General features: G+C 37.4%; 1 protein-coding gene across 3 annotated transcripts in view; it reads right to left on the bottom strand.

Annotated features, from left to right (window-relative positions):
- Window positions 1-15,846, bottom strand: part of phip (pleckstrin homology domain interacting protein) — a 58,787-nt gene extending 42,941 nt beyond the window's left edge. For all 3 annotated transcript variants that reach the window (XM_067445873.1, XM_067445875.1, XM_067445874.1), the window contains exons 1-10: window positions 15,664-15,846; window positions 15,494-15,552; window positions 15,380-15,409; window positions 15,169-15,228; window positions 12,689-12,839; window positions 11,770-11,868; window positions 11,374-11,534; window positions 2,490-2,711; window positions 1,044-1,144; window positions 640-710 (exon numbers count right to left, since the gene is read on the bottom strand). In XM_067445873.1, coding sequence (XP_067301974.1) covers window positions 640-710; window positions 1,044-1,144; window positions 2,490-2,711; window positions 11,374-11,534; window positions 11,770-11,868; window positions 12,689-12,839; window positions 15,169-15,228; window positions 15,380-15,409; window positions 15,494-15,552; window positions 15,664-15,703 — 994 coding nt within the window. In that variant the 5' untranslated portion in view covers window positions 15,704-15,846. The remainder of the gene's footprint in view (window positions 1-639; window positions 711-1,043; window positions 1,145-2,489; window positions 2,712-11,373; window positions 11,535-11,769; window positions 11,869-12,688; window positions 12,840-15,168; window positions 15,229-15,379; window positions 15,410-15,493; window positions 15,553-15,663) is intronic.
- Window positions 15,847-16,216: the final 370 nt, after the last annotated feature.

Below are 16,216 nucleotides of genomic sequence, written 5' to 3'. Positions count from 1 at the left end.
AGACTGTATTTTACAACAATCACTGATCGTGCTGATTCTGTCATTACGTTTCAGTTTTATGGAGAAATGACAGCGTAGGCTACTGCTGCAAAGGGAATTAAGTTGCGCTAGACATACATATTATTATTATAATCTTTGGAAGCCAAAATCTAAAATAAAATCAGACTATCACAGATCTAAAGTGTAACCAGGCTATGTTTGAATGTTTAGTTCTGTCCTTGGCTGTCGTTTGCGCCGCTCTCTCGCGCTCTCTCTCTCTCTCTCTCACGTCACATTATTTTCAAAAGTACCGACAGCAGAACCGATAACGTCCGAGCTTATAGATACAATGGTCTTTCAAAATTCACCCCCGGGGCCCGTTTAATGCCCGTTTTCAGTACCCATCCCTATACACAAGTTTATTCTATTCTCTATCTTATACAAAAGATCACAACTGTATCATGTCATATGGTAAATCAGTTAAGCAAACAGGCAGATACCACAGATTAGTTCTCCCAAGTGTCCTATTTTGGAACACATCACATTTTACTGCAAGTTCAGTGTTGGGTTTCTGATGGGAGCGGCTGTGAATGGTAAAAGAAACCTAATAAAATGGGAGCAGGTAAAGGTGAGAAAAGAGCTTTGACACTTCTGGCCTACCTGCACTAAAAGAGGAACAGATCATCTGCACGCCTGGTCTGGGCCGCTCGATAAATTTGCTGGGTCGCTGCCTGCACACACACACACACAAAACACACAGAGGCATGATGAGTGCCAGAATATAGGCTCTTAGTGGTCTCTCATGATCATTATTAAAGGTGAAGGGTGTAATTTCTGTACCAAATAGATTTGCAAAAACAATGATTGAAAAATTAATAGTCTCAGCACATTAAGTTGGGCTACAATAAAGTTTTTAGCACAGAAAAATATGACATTCAGCTCTGTTCAAAAGAAAATGACATGTTTCTCATTTATATTAATTCAACTAAACAAAAAGAGCTTCAAAATAAAACACTCCAAATCTTCAAGCCCCACAGATGTGTGCAAGAATAAAGAAAACTCACCCAAATTTGAGTGTGCATGCATCCCACTGCCAGAAACAGATGGTTCCGTCAGCTCCAGTGGAGGACAGGAACCTCTTATTGCCACTGCACAGAGGAGAAAACTACACACACACACACACACGGTCTCTATGAGTGGCTGTTCAATTGTGCATAACTATACCATACACTGCGCATATATTTTATTCAGCATGGATGTATTCAATTCTATCTATTCTATCTATTAGTGATGTCACGGTGAGGAAATTTAACGCTGGTGATGGCGGGTTATCGCTATGAATGTGCACTCACATTTCACTTACACTACAGAGTTTGCGATCGAGTATAAGGCCTAAAACTCGCTGACATCATGGAGCCTCTATCTACATGCAGGTCATTGAAACCACTTTAACTTTACAAATTCACAATCATGAGTAGGCAACTATGTGTATAGGAAGCAGCAGTACAGACCGCGCATTTTAAAAGATGAGATATTTGTCAATGACGCATAGGATCTGTTGCGCATCTTGTCTTTGTCCTGTCAGTCATCTAATTTCTCCTTACTCTCGTTTCATCTGACTTCTGTATATGGAGCAGAGCAGATGCTTTCGATTTATACTTTGAGTGTCTGAAAGTGTACTTCAGTTATCTTTAGTCAGATGCATTTACATTGTGACTGTGGCACAAATGCAATCAACTATTTCTTTGTTTACAGAAGTGTGACCCAAAAGGCCCATATAATAAAGCCCCTTATGTCAGCATCTGGTCAATGTATCATGGGCTCTCCATGGGAGAGGTCCTATCAGGTCATCATCTGGTTACAGTGTCACTGGCTCTCAGTCTCCACGGCGTGTTATTGTATTGTTTGTGGCACATTTGTTACCAGACATAAGGTATGATCTCAAAGACATGTTTTAAGACTGTTTTTGAAGACAGGTTTTTAAGATTTGAAGGATGACATGCTAACATCGCTGCTGAAGAACTGCTAAATTACAACCTTCAATAAATTGCAGATTATGGGTCACTGAATACTAGCCTAATGGCTGCTGAAATGTATATGAATATTTCTTATTAATACTGCTTTTACTGATCAAATAAATGCACCCTTTGGGAGGCATAAGAAACTTCTTTCAAAAATATGTAAAAGTCTTACCGACCCAAAACTTTTGAACAGTAGTGTATATTTTTGGCTACTAGTTTCACAGTAATTTTGGCAGTAACAGTTCTGCAGTTTCCAGCCAAAGGGACTATGAATCACCATAATGACAATCACTGTCTGATAGAGTAATTTAGAGTATAACCCCAGAAAAGGACAGGAATTGATTACACAGTAAAAATCTAAATAGGCTATTTTATTGTAGAAGAAGAAAAAATGACAGGTACATCTTAAATATAATTCTTTAATGTGGCAAATTTCTCATGCATACCTCTGTGGGTCTGTTAAAACGTGAATTTAAATGTATTGCACACCTGTAGTGACGTGATGGAAGCAGCGTGGCCTTCCAGTACCGCCAGCGGGGCGCAGGTCTGCAGGCACCACACTCTGATCATTTTATCACAGCTCCCGGCTGCCAGCAGGGTGTTCTCATAATTCACAGCCATGTCTGAAATCTCTGCCGCATGACCTCTCAGTGTTGCCAGCAAACGCCCGTTATCCGTCGCCCAGATCTTCACCAAACAGTCGTCTGAACCCTGAGGAAACACACCACAAACGGTAACCCCTCTGGACCCTGTTAAACTCATACGTCAGAATGAGCTGCTTTTCAGAATGTGTCTTCTTTCCAAAGTTCTTATCACAAGGCATCTCTGTGCAGCCAAATAAAATCCACAAGAAATTAGTCAAGTGTTTTGCAAATTAATTAACTCATGCTGAGATTTCACCCAATTGTCTGAAGCTAAACAAATGCCTACAGGGTCTCTAAAGATGGACGTATCGAGTCAAATGCACTTAATACAATTAAATAGTCTCAGATTCAGATAACAAGCTTGGTCTGCACCAAGAGATAAGAGCGAGTAACAATAACCAAAAACAAAGTTGATGTCACCCTAAAGCAACCCATTGTTTTATGTATGTATCTAAAACCACTTTTGGAAACTTCCCTTGCTCATAAAGTCAACATAAAATCAAAATTACTATTACTAATTAATATATATTAATTGTACAGTGGAACATGTATTAAATTGCTATTCAAATGTAATTAAAGAAACTGATGCTTTTATTCTGAAAGACTACATTAGAAACGTCTTTTTTATATGTAGTAGTCGTATTAATGTTGTAATGTAATAGTAGTCCAGGGGCTGTGTGTTTTCCAGACATACCAAAAAGTACGCTGGTTTGCGCTTATATCGGCCGATCCTGCGGGCCATGTAATACAGAAATTAGGGCTGCACAATTGATCAAATTTCTAATCGCGATTACGATTATGGATTCTACGATTATGTAATCGTTCACAGATTTACTAAAAACGTTTTTTTAAATGTATTATTCTGCGTGCTTAGATATAGCATGTTACGTTGTGACAGCAGTATGCTGGCTGGTCGAATGCACGCAAAATAGCACAGAAGCCGTGCAATATGTTGTTTCGTTTAGCTTCTAAACACAAATGAAGATGTTCGTTATAAAACCTGCGATTTCTGTCCCTCCATTTAAGTCCATAAAATATTGACGCTTAATGTTAACATCAAGAAGGCCAGTGGCGGGACTGGGATTCCTCTCAAATTTTGGATAAAAAAGATCCAATAAATGTCATAAAAGCATTGTAAAAAAAAAAACTAATAGGTGAAATAACGAGTGTTTAATTCAGATCCAAGTCTTCTGAAGAGACACATTATTGGCTTTATCTGATGGCCAGATTTACCACAACTCGCATACTGTAGTAAACACGGACGTTGCGAGACACGTGAAAACAACATGAGAGTGAGTATCCAGAATTAAAAATGTTAGATGAGCTAAACATTTACAGTTTAGGAATAATCATTTTGACACGCTTTCTAGCGATTAGAACTGTGACGGATTGCATTGATCATCTAAAGCGCACGCGCTGCTGGAATGACACTCCTCAAAGTCTTTTTCTTCTTTTTCTTGTATTGTTTAATGGCGGTTAACAATCCAACTTATGGTGTATTAAATCCATAGACAGTAAAAGAAATGGACACAGCGACCCCATTGACGTCTACGGCGAAATAATGAAGTCAACCTAGGGGCACTCACTTCCTGATGGCTGAGCGAACTGCGCAGGCTCAGACTGAGCTTGACGACGTAGATGTGACGTGAGCCTCCTGTCTGACAGCTGTGAGTCTTCTAGTAGATGTGGAAAGCGAAAGCTGAATCACGTTGTTTAAATATTTTCTCCCGTTGCTTTTGGCTCACTATGGGCTTCTACCCATTCTTCCCCCTTGACTTTATCAGACTAGTCTCCAGGACATGTCTCCACGTCCCCCCGACTGTCTCATAGACAGTAAAAGATTGCCTGCGAGCGTCTCCTCAGGTCTATACGGTAATTTCTCAACTGTGCGACAGGGTTTCGACTGATTAACTAAGTGCCAATACAAAATCATGACATAGTAATGTACCTATAATGTAAATAATAAAGAAATAAAAAAAACAGCAATATACAGAACAGGAGCACAAAATAAATAGATTATATACAAGATATGCTTGTATATATCTTATATACTCATATAAGCACTTATAGCTTCAGTTATATACTACTAGTATATGAAACATGATTTGTACGACATTAAAGACTTTTTAAACACAATTTAAACAGCAAAAATCCAAACGCGATTTTGTAAAAATTTTAATCAGGCTCTGAACTGATTACCTATTAAAATTTCTTTCAGCCAATAGAATCACTCTAGGGGTCCTTGCGGACACAATTTCATAGACGGACAAGATTTGTCATGACACCGCCACCAACTCTCCTCAAAGTCAAAGTGCAAACATCATTTAAAGCGGCAGTGGCACTCCTTATAGTGAAAGCGCAAATATCATTTAAATCACCAGATCACATTTGGTTTTAGTAGTATGATTACGTAAAGCATTTTATATGGTTTCTTATATGTAAAGTGCATTAATAGCGGGAGAGGAGGGACCGGGAGAGAATGCTGCCTGCATTGAAAGCGTGACTAAGGCGTGAGGGGGAGTTTTCGGAGTTTCAGTGACATTACTACATTAAACCACTATATATAATGCTGAATATGATGCATAATGATGCAATGGGGAAATATTTATGGGTCCTAATAATAATTCAAAAATAATAATAATATTTTATTAATAATAATTAAAGAAAAGAAAGTTAAAAAAAATCTCTTTATTTTGTCTTAAAATATCAATAAGTTCATCGATAAGTTAAGTATAGTGATTTATATTGAATCGTGACAAGTGTATTGTTACACCCCTAGCATAAAGCTATTCAAAACATCATTCAATGTAAATTGTGATAATCGTATTTAATAATCACAATTACAATTTGAAGGGAATAATCGACAATTATGATTTTTGTCATAATCGTGCAGCCCTAACAGAAATAATATTCCAATCAATCGTGGGTGGATGAGAAATAAATCCTTGTGTTTGCTTTATAAAGACGTTTACTAGCCCTGTGGTCCAGAGAATCTTTGCAGTTGCCGCTTTCAAATAATCTCTCCCTCATATGAACTGACAGGGGCATAGATATGACACATAGACAGCGGAGCTGAAGTTCATTAAATATGCAAATCTTATCCAATCCTAGCTGTGGGCTTTTCCAAGTCTCCATTGCGGCACGCCCATCAAAACCCAGCGTTCAGAAGACAGCCTCAAAACCAGTGTGTAAAATAGCCTATTACTTATTAGTTATTATGTTTTTGAATGTAAAAACCACACAAACATCATTAGTTGACCTCAGACAACAGTATAAAAAAGAAAAAAACAAGTTCATGACACCTTTAAATAAATGCAGCCTTGGTGAGCATAAAAAGACTTATTTTAAAACCAATAAAAATCTTTCTGACCCAAAACGTTTGAATGGTAGTGTACATCACTCCAATGCTTCCTGCAGAAACATTATGAACATTATGTCTTCTTACGCACTATTCTTTACTAATAGTACATCTAGAGAGTCCAATGTGAGTTTATTTCAAGGTGAATCAAACATGCTTTGAACCTAAAAATGCAGCACTGTGGCATTGCATTTCCATGACAACAAGCAGAGGATCATAAAAAGCAAGTGCTACCTACAGCAGTCTTTCAAATCACAGCTTGATTGAAAAATGCTTTTTTTTTACTCAGATAATCAGCTTGCCACTTATCTCGTCATTTCATAAACTCAAATTTACCAACATTCAAATATCACTGTTGTTTCCAGAAACACTAGAATTAACTGCTGTAACACAACCGTTAATATGCAGGCCACACATGCACATCGAATTGAGCAGAGAAAAATGATCCCCAAGCCACACACAGAGACGAACATTCCCGAAATCTGTTAAACACAGACGGAATGCCAATGACACACTGCCTAATGGCTCAGGAATATGAAAAAGATGATTTTATTCATGGCTTGCAGCCAAATCCACAAAAGAAACACTTTTTTTCAAAATGCGTGCACAGACACACCCCCTTACGCCGGGAGAAAAAGACCTATAGAAGGAAAAAAGAAGAGGAAATACACAGAGATTGAAAGAGGAAAAGACAAAGAGAACAGGAGTAGGAGAGAGAGATTGAAGGAAACGGGTGGGAGAGGCAAAAAGAGGGGGAGTAAATCCTTGCTGTTCAGCCATTTTTGGAGCATTAAAACTTGCAGAGTAAAATGGAACCCAAGAGTGCACACTCAAAAACACACATCAGCGAAACACACAAGCACAATCCTACAGGCCGCTTAAAACCAGAGCACTAACAAACGTTAACAAAAGCTTACGCCACAAGCTGAGTGAGATGGGAATCAAAACACGTCCACACACACACACACACACACACACACACAGAACCTTTAACAAGTTTGTGGGCATGATGATGTCACAGAGCAACAGTATGCTTGCCCAGATGGAACATGACATGACCTTTGACCTCAACACTTATCCCAGAGTCAAAACATTATCTGTCTCTGTGAGCTCAAAAGGCTCACTGTCTAAAAATACCCTTTTAGTCACTAGGAAATTAAGACTGAGTTTCCAGTGAAGCACAACATTGGACAAAAGAAAAGAACTAAAATCCAACAAAAGGCCATAGAGCAGAGTACATGCACAGTTTTTTAAGGACATGCATGCACTGTTTAAAAGTTTAGGGTCAGTAAGATTTCTGTGTGTTTTTGAGAGAAGCCTTTATTCAGGCCGCATTTGTCTGTAATAAACAAAAGTTAAAAATAAATAAAAATGTTCTATTAAAGTAATAACTATTTATTGTTAATATTTTAAGCGTACGAAATGTTCACCAGTCATTGCTTCAGAAATCACTCTAAGGGTATGTTTACTTGACAGCGATGTACTAAAGATGCATAAATGTTGCATTTATCACGTACAGGCCACACCAAAAGTTCAGCAAAAACGAATAAAAACTGTACTATGCTGCCAGGCCAGCAGTTGGCAATGTCACTTAGTTAAAAAAAAACAACGATGTGCCTAAATAGACTGAACACATAACACATATGCGCATGACGTCACCATTCTCACAAATGTAGACAATAACACTATCATTTTCAAACACCTGAATCCAATTTTCAAAAGTTTGCATTTTTAGGGCCCCAAAATGAAAATGTTGTTGTGTAAAAAGCCCCATGATGATTTGGTGCTCAATAAATATTTATTATCAATGTTAAAAACTGTTTATGTTTATAATTTATTTTATTATAATAATTTATAATAGTACAACAACAACTATTTATTCTATGTAAATGTAGTCAATTAAGCAGTAAGAACATACAAATACTGACAAGTACAATGTTTAAACCACTTAGTGGTGAAGCATTTATGGCTTTAATTAGACTGTATGCCTCATTAAACTGTGCACATACAACTGTATGCCTACCCATTAAGGAATTTAAAGGGATGTTGCTAAACTTTTTAGGGTGCTGTTAAATTATCATAAAACAATTTAGGTCAAGAACTTCAACATTGCAAAATCCCCCAATGAACATGACATTCTCAGATGACCTATTGAATGGAGGGATCTGATCGCTGTTTGGTCCAGATGTCTGAGTGGGTTTGAGGTTCTGAAAGCAGCTGTGATTTTATGAGTTGAGCAGGGACTTGCCTTTAGGAGAGTTATATGTTCACACTGTATGTAGTTACAGTGCTTCAAAAGAAATGTTCTGTAGTTTATAATTGATAGGTTAAATTGTGTTTATTTTACAGGGCGAGATGTTGGATAAAAACATGAGTGAACACATGTAAATGTGGCTCGATATCGATTTATGGCCTTTTCTGATGTGTCTGAGTAAATCATCACGTCCAAAAAGTGTTTTCAATGTGTTTTGATTTAAAGGGGTATAAATATATCTTATTTATTTATTTTTATAAAATTTTAATGGAACATTTGTGTAAACCATGTAGTGCTGCAACGACGCGTCGACGTCATCGATGACGTCGACTACGGAAATACGTCGACGTTCGTGAAATGCGTCGACGCGTCGTGTCAGACGTTCATCTCGCGTAATGTTGGTTTCTGCTCCTGGTTCTATCACAAAAACCTAGACCGCGAATATCAAAAGTATGGGAATACTTTAAACAGAGGCCAAACAGTGTTTCCCACACATAGACTAATTTGTGGCGGACTGCCACATAATCAATAACGGCCGCCACATTCGTCATTCATTCATTTTTACGCTATTTAAAAGACGCACGCATATTCGTTTAGCTGCATTTCCTTAAGTTCTCTCTCCGTCCCTTTGCGCGTCTCTTATTCACTCACACACACACACGCGTTGCATTCGACCGTAAAACAAGTTTTATTGCATTTTGGCGCATTTAGTATGACATAGCTTTTAAAACCAGTGCAGTTGAATAACAGAGTTGCGACACGCCTTCATCACGCGGTCACGGCGCTCATATAATTCTAAACAAACCAGCGCGGTGTCAATCAATACAGACCAGTGTTTCCCAACCGGGATCGCGAGCAAAAGTTGCGGGGACGCACTTACACTTCGGTTCATCTCACATCTGATGACGCATCTTTAATATGGGTTGTAACTTGGAAATAATGCTGTATGTATGTTTCTGTCGATGGATACACGCGCTGACTCCTCAGGTATACACTACAACAACAGCGATAATAAAAGAAAAACGTGGGCAAAACGGTCTCTCTTTGTAAACTTTATAAAACGCATGCGAGTGCTGCTGTACGTCCGAATATGAGCAACCATTTTCACCGTCATCACCCCCGTGTAGCCAGGAGACTCGAATGAGAAGATCTGTGTTTGTACACTCGTCCCAAAGCGCGCAAACATTGAGTTATCTTTCAAATCCTGTGCTTAAACGGACAAACTCACAAAAAGTATGTCAAACTGTCATAGCCTACTCTATGCCTTAAGTGAACTTTATACAGAAAATACGACGACTATCCGTGGGTCTTAAAGGGGCAGTAGCATTCACTGCTGTCTGTTTAATGTCAAACAAAAGATAAAGACATCACTCACTGCGCCTGACTGAATAGCTTTTGTAAGTTTAATAAGGATTATTTTTTTATTTTAAACAGTTAAATGTGTGGTTATTTTACTTTTGATTACTTCATTCCATTTCTCTACCTAAAAACTAATGTTAGACCTACCTGAAAATCCTGAAAAGCATTGTTTATTTTGTTCTCATCTTTGCTCAATAGTATTTATTTGTGCTGCTGCTTCTATTTAAGTTATCTGTTCTTATTTTCTTTATTTTCATTTGACAGTAGTCCTTTTTCCCCTGAACATAGCAAATACCAAACTGTACTGAAACGTGAACCTAAAACTGTGATACAAAGCGAACTGAGAGCAGTCTGTACTGTTACACCTCTAGCGTAACTTATGCGAGGGGGTGCCACATATTTCAAAGGGTAAAAAAATAAATCGTTAGATTAGTCGACTAATCGAAAAAATAATCGTTAGATTAGTCGACAGAAAAAATAATCGTTAGTTGCAGCTCTAAAACCATGATGATTAGGTTCTCACTTGCATTATTTGAGGATGATCCAAAAAGTGTCGATGGAAGCAAAAATATCAATGTATGTCTGTACCAAGACTCGCATGATCAGTCACAATTTACTTTGATTAGTGACCTAAAAATAGTGAAGAATATTTCATGTTCATTTTACATCATAATGTATACATAATTTTTCTTACATTTTGAAATACTTTTTAATTGGCCTTTTATGTCTATATACGCTACCGTTCAAAATTTGTGTCAGTAAGATTTTTTTTAAGCAAGGATGCATTAATATGGTCAAAAGTGATAGTAAAGAAATTAATAAGGTTACAAAAGATTTTCTCTTTTGATCATTTTAATCAATCAAAGAACCCTGGGAAAAAAAATCATATTTTCCAAAAATACATAGATATTTCTGAATTTGTTTAAATATTATATATACTGAATATTAAATATGTTAAAAAGCAAAAGCATGGTCGTGGTTCTTATTACAAAGAGTGCAAACACAAATTTATAATATGGGCTATATGAAGTTTCCCTTCACCAAACACACTGTAAAGTAACCAAGATTCACGCACATTTTTATTTCTTTCCTAGTCATTTGTGATCACTGGATAAGGATTTTAAATATATATAGAGAGGTTATATATTTAATATAGACAGACTTCTAGTCAATTAGTTGAGCACAGCTTTTCCCCCCAGGTTTTCCAAGCCCTTGAGACCCTGATATAAAAACAACACTTCCAATTCAGTGTTTTCAAAAAAACTCAAAAGTTAGAAATCGTTTTCTGAATGTTTTAATTTTTTCCATTAATTTTCCAATTTCTTGAAATATTTTTTGATAAGCTGATATTGAAGTCAACTCTTAAATCCATCCAATTAACATTAACGGTAAATAGAACTCAACAATAAATCAATATAGCATCTTCTCCCTGTGGTCAAACCATTTGAATACATTCCCAGATACACACACAAGCACACACACATATACAGCCTGACAGCACAAGAACATAAACAAATTAAAATTCCATAACCTCATGTAATACACTCCAGAATACTGTACTCAAAAAGCAGCCAAGGGAGGGCACACAGCACGAATATTCATAAATATGTTTCAGAAACATACGGTGTTCAAAAAGCCTGCACAATTCAGTTCTACGATTCATTCATACATTTTAAAAAGAAAAAAAAACTCCTTCATTATATATCAAAAAAGGTAAGCACATTAAGAAAAAAATAGTCATAAAACCAGATGTCTTACTGTGAAGATGCGACGACCGGTGCGGTCGAAGGTGACACAGTACACAGATGACAGATGGCCCAAAATTCTCTTGTGCATCTTCATATGTTGGTAAACAGCTGTAGGGACCAGCTGACCCAACCGATATGAGCCATTCAGCCTCCGACTGTAAACCGTTTCCACTACAGCACACAAGGCACATCCAGTAAAACAACATGAGAGCATGATATATAATTTTTTATTTACAACAACAACAAAAATTAATGTGATTTTTTAAAACGCATATATAAGCTAAATGTACTTATTTCAACCATCAAATTAATACAAAACAGCTTTTATAAAGGTCTAAGGATTTGGATGAATGCTGTTTCTTCCACTGGAATACATGATCGTAGCAACCAATAAAAGGCAACTTACCAATATTGGGCGGGCTTCCATAGATGACTGGCGGCTCCGGTGGCCTGCCACAGTGCAGGGCTGCGAGGGCGGACCCCTTCCATACCACGTGCTTACAACCTGCCAAAAAACACGTTGGACTGTCATTAAATATAAAATGTAGAAGTGACTGAATCCCTAGGCACACATCCACAAACTGGTATTGCTGTAAAACTCAGAGATATAAACAAAACGCATTATACATGTTTGTGTTATTTCTTGAAAGGGCTCTAGAAATATTGTTGATAATGTTATAGAAAGTTTGGTAACACTTTACAATAAGGTTAATTTTTTAAACATTAGTTAATGCATTAAGTAACATGAACTAACCATGAGCAATACATTTGTTACTTTATTAGTTCATCTTTCTTAACATTAATTATTAAGTAGAGCAGTTCATTATTTGTTCATGTTAGTTCACAGTGCATTAACAAATTTTAACAAGATTTTAAATACAGTATTAGTAAATATTAAAAATTAACATTAACAAAGATGAATAAATGTTGTAGAAGCACAGTTCATGATTAGTTTATGTTAACTAATGTAGTTAACTAATGAACCTTAAAATGTTCCCGAAAGTTTTAATTGCCCTGTAACATATTTTATTTTGAAGGCAGCATTATGAAGGAAAATTCCACCATTATTTATCAATTAACATTTATTTCTTCTGCATACACATCGGATGCAATAGTGAGATGCCATTTGTAAAAAAAAAAATTTTTTTACCCATCTTCAACTTTTATATTAAAGAACAGTATCACTCAAAATACACATCTGATCTTACATTGCTTTACAGCAGGTAAAACATTTTTTTATTTTTTTAATAAATCAACTTGGCTGTTAACTGGTTAATTCATTTATTTTAAAAATGGATAATGAACATTCGAATAGAAACACTCACTCTTGTTTGTACGTAGCACTGACTGTCGTCCGGCTCCTAGCAGCGAGTTGACTCCAGGTACGCTGGCTGGCACTTCCCTCTCTAAAAGAGGGCTCACTCGCTCACACACCTGCAACAGGTGATCTGAAGAAATGTGCCTGTACAATTTGACCTATACACACAATCACAAACATGTATCAGGACAAATGGATCGGTTTAATACACCTATTACTGTTTCATATGATGTTCAATAACCTAAATTGTTGGGTTGCAATAGTGTATGCATAGAAACAAAAAGTAGAAAATAAAAAAGCACCAATATGCTTTTGTGTGAGCATAAATGTAATTTACAGTCTGAACATAAGTCAACATAAATACCCTTTTAAAATATAATTACAATTATTTAATTCAATTAATTTATAACACTTTCTACAACAACATTCCAGTTTAATCAAAGCATGCAATGTGTAATTAACTAAAATGATCAGCATCATCATGAAACAATTTCATATAATAAACGTGTAATATATATATATATATATATATATATATATATATATATATATATATATATATATACACACACACACACACACACACACACACACACACACACACACACACACACACACACACAGACATTTACCAGACATTTACAATGCAAACGCAATTTATATAATATCGCATGATTAAAACCTTTAGAGGATAATAGACGACACTTCGTTTCAAACCAATCCAGTTTTACTGCAGTGTTCTTCATCTTTCCATATTCTCCCAAGAGATGAATCTAATCTACAGTGTAAAATGTGCGTCCCCCTGCGCACCGCGTCAGTACGGGCATCTTTTATCAAGCCTGTTCAGCAGATCCAGCTTCCACTGCAGGCCAGTAATTAATGTGGCTTTAATTGCATTTAGCGTCACCCTATTGGTCGACACACACACACCATATCTGGCCACACATACATTCAAACACGCGCGCGCACACCGCTTAGCTAATGGTTTTATAAATAAGGCCAATCCGGGCATATGAATCAACAAACATTATCAAATTAAAATGATCAGTATCAAAATATAGCCTACAGTTTTGTTAATTAATTATTCCTAATTATTACGTTACATTTAAATTATATTGTATAAAAAAACGTAATTAAGAAAAATTCAATTATATTTCAATTAATTGAATAAATAATTTATTTAAAATACGTGTAGCATATTTATTTTAAAAACGTGAAATGTCACTTATAGTAATGCATTGTTGTTATTATCATCATTATTTAACTAATCGTATGAATAATGATAATTAATGCAGATTGCATTGCTCATTAACATATTGATCGAGGGACTCCAGACCTGACCACAAAAAAAAAAAAAAAAAAAAAAAAAGAATTGACAGCGCCAACATCAGGCGGTGATGTCTCTCGTGAGCGTTATTCCTACACACAATCTCCAGGCACGGGCTTTAACATCTTTACACACGCTCGTGAAATCATCCTCAAACGATCACACACACATACACACACACACATTCCCTCAATATAATACGGGGATCTAATGGCGTAGCGGCGCGCGAGATCATCCGCGAGACAATCGCGGATACAATATAACAGATTATCGCTACAATGTGTGTGAATTTCGCCGTGTACAAGAGACGACGGAGATACAACGGTAAAGGACGGTGATTAACACACTGTTGAGTCTATTAGTTACGCAACTGATATATATTGGGGGTGGCCATAACAGGGGCTGGATCAAAACACGCTAAGTTTTTTAAAATCAAGATATTTTGGTATCTCTCACTTCAAATGCGGAATCAAATCGTCTTCCCAATTGATATCCCGGCGTGGAATAGCGGGCTACTGAAAAATGTAAATAGTCCGATTAATAATTTATTTACCTCTCTAAATATCGTAATTAATAAATTAATCAATACGTACTCATTTCGATGTACCTCTCGTTTGTATTACCGACCTCAAGTTTCACAGCACTGTCTGTTTAAAAATAATTTCCTCCGAGAAAAAATATTGACAGGGCAACTTAAAAGTCCCATTACCCTCTTAAGATCCTCTAGGTCTCCGGCTCTGCTGTTTCCTGTTCCAAAAGCTTAGTTTAAGTGTAATAAAGTAAGGTAAAAGGAGTATTTTACCCTGACTATGGTTGTATTATGGAGCAGAGCGACTCCATCCCGCCCCGCTTTCAGTCTGTGCGCACTGGTCCCTCCTCCCTCCGCTCCCTTCCCCTTATAGCACCACATTCATGACGTCTCTTTATTTCTACATCAAATTTAACATCTATTTACACCTTGTGCACACACTGTGTCCAAACTCACATCCCTGGGGTCAGGCCAGGCTCTGGGTTCATCCGATGGCAGTTCTTTCTAACCCTAAGGTTGGTTTTCCCCCGTGTGCTCGGGTTAAGTTTTTTCCTGATTTAAAAATTGCGGGAAATTCAATTTCTTATTTTGCTCTCTAAAAAGTTTTCTCTCGGTTATAGGGATCCCTTACCAAATTTTCGTAACTCCCTGGGTGTTCTTTGCCAGTCCAGTCAATCCTTTTGGGTAAGAGCTGAAATGGGAAAATGGTGTTAAATAGGTTAGGGTAAATTCTAAGGGGTCATGTTTGTGTTTTTAAACCTTAAATGTGAAATCTGCGTTAAATTAGCAGCCTAAAGTACAGCGCATTGAGATGCGACGCGAGGAGGGCTCGCGCTGCTTACCTCCTTCTCCTGAACCTCCCGTATCAAGGTCTGAAAAAAGCACAAAAATAGCAAATTACCGTTCAATCTTCTCCAGAAATGTCGTTTACAGTCCTATTTAACAAAATCACCCACCTCTGCCGCGTCCTGACAAGGTCCAGCTTCTAAAAATCGGGCTATTAGGAAGTACAGTTCTGCGAGATGGGGGAGAATGAGCTACATTAGCTTTCAAGAAGGACGTGGTGGGAAAGGCATATGTATATAAAAATACTCCAGCGTCATCTTTCTCAATCCCTTTTACTCACCGGATTTCAACTGCGCGACGTGTTTACGCTCAGCAGCCATGTTTAGGGTTGTTTTGGGGGTGAAGGAGAAGGTGTGTGTGGCCGTTCTGGGAAGCGGGTATCGCTGGGCTGCCCTATAGTTGTCAGTGTTTGTTCACCAGGAAGAGCTGCGCCTCCATTCACCCAACACACACAGAAAGTAGATCCGGCACGTCGCTCGAGCCTTCCGCGTTCTCGCAAAATAGTCACATTTCAGGCACAACGTGCTATGCATCGACGCGGACAAAAATCCCGAGCTGTGGGGCGTTTGGGGTTTACAAGAAACGATGTTTCTAAAACATGTAGTTTAATGCGCCTTAAGGATGTTCGTTAATATTTTGGGTTTCAGTTTACGCTCCACACCCCCCACCTCCCTCTAAAAAGCACAACCCCTTTGCGCAGGAATACACGAGTAGAGTCGTACGCGCAGGACTGTGCTGTCAGGAGGCTGTGATGCTAACGCTGAAGGGGGAAAAGAAGGCAATGGTGGCTTGTTTTTATGCAAAAAACGTAACTATTTATTCGGGCTACGGTT

The sequence above is a fragment of the Pseudorasbora parva genome, chromosome 6 (assembly GCF_024679245.1).
Source record: "Pseudorasbora parva isolate DD20220531a chromosome 6, ASM2467924v1, whole genome shotgun sequence".
Taxonomy (NCBI): Eukaryota; Metazoa; Chordata; class Actinopteri; order Cypriniformes; family Gobionidae; genus Pseudorasbora; species Pseudorasbora parva.
This window is presented reverse-complemented; position numbering and strand designations above follow the sequence as displayed.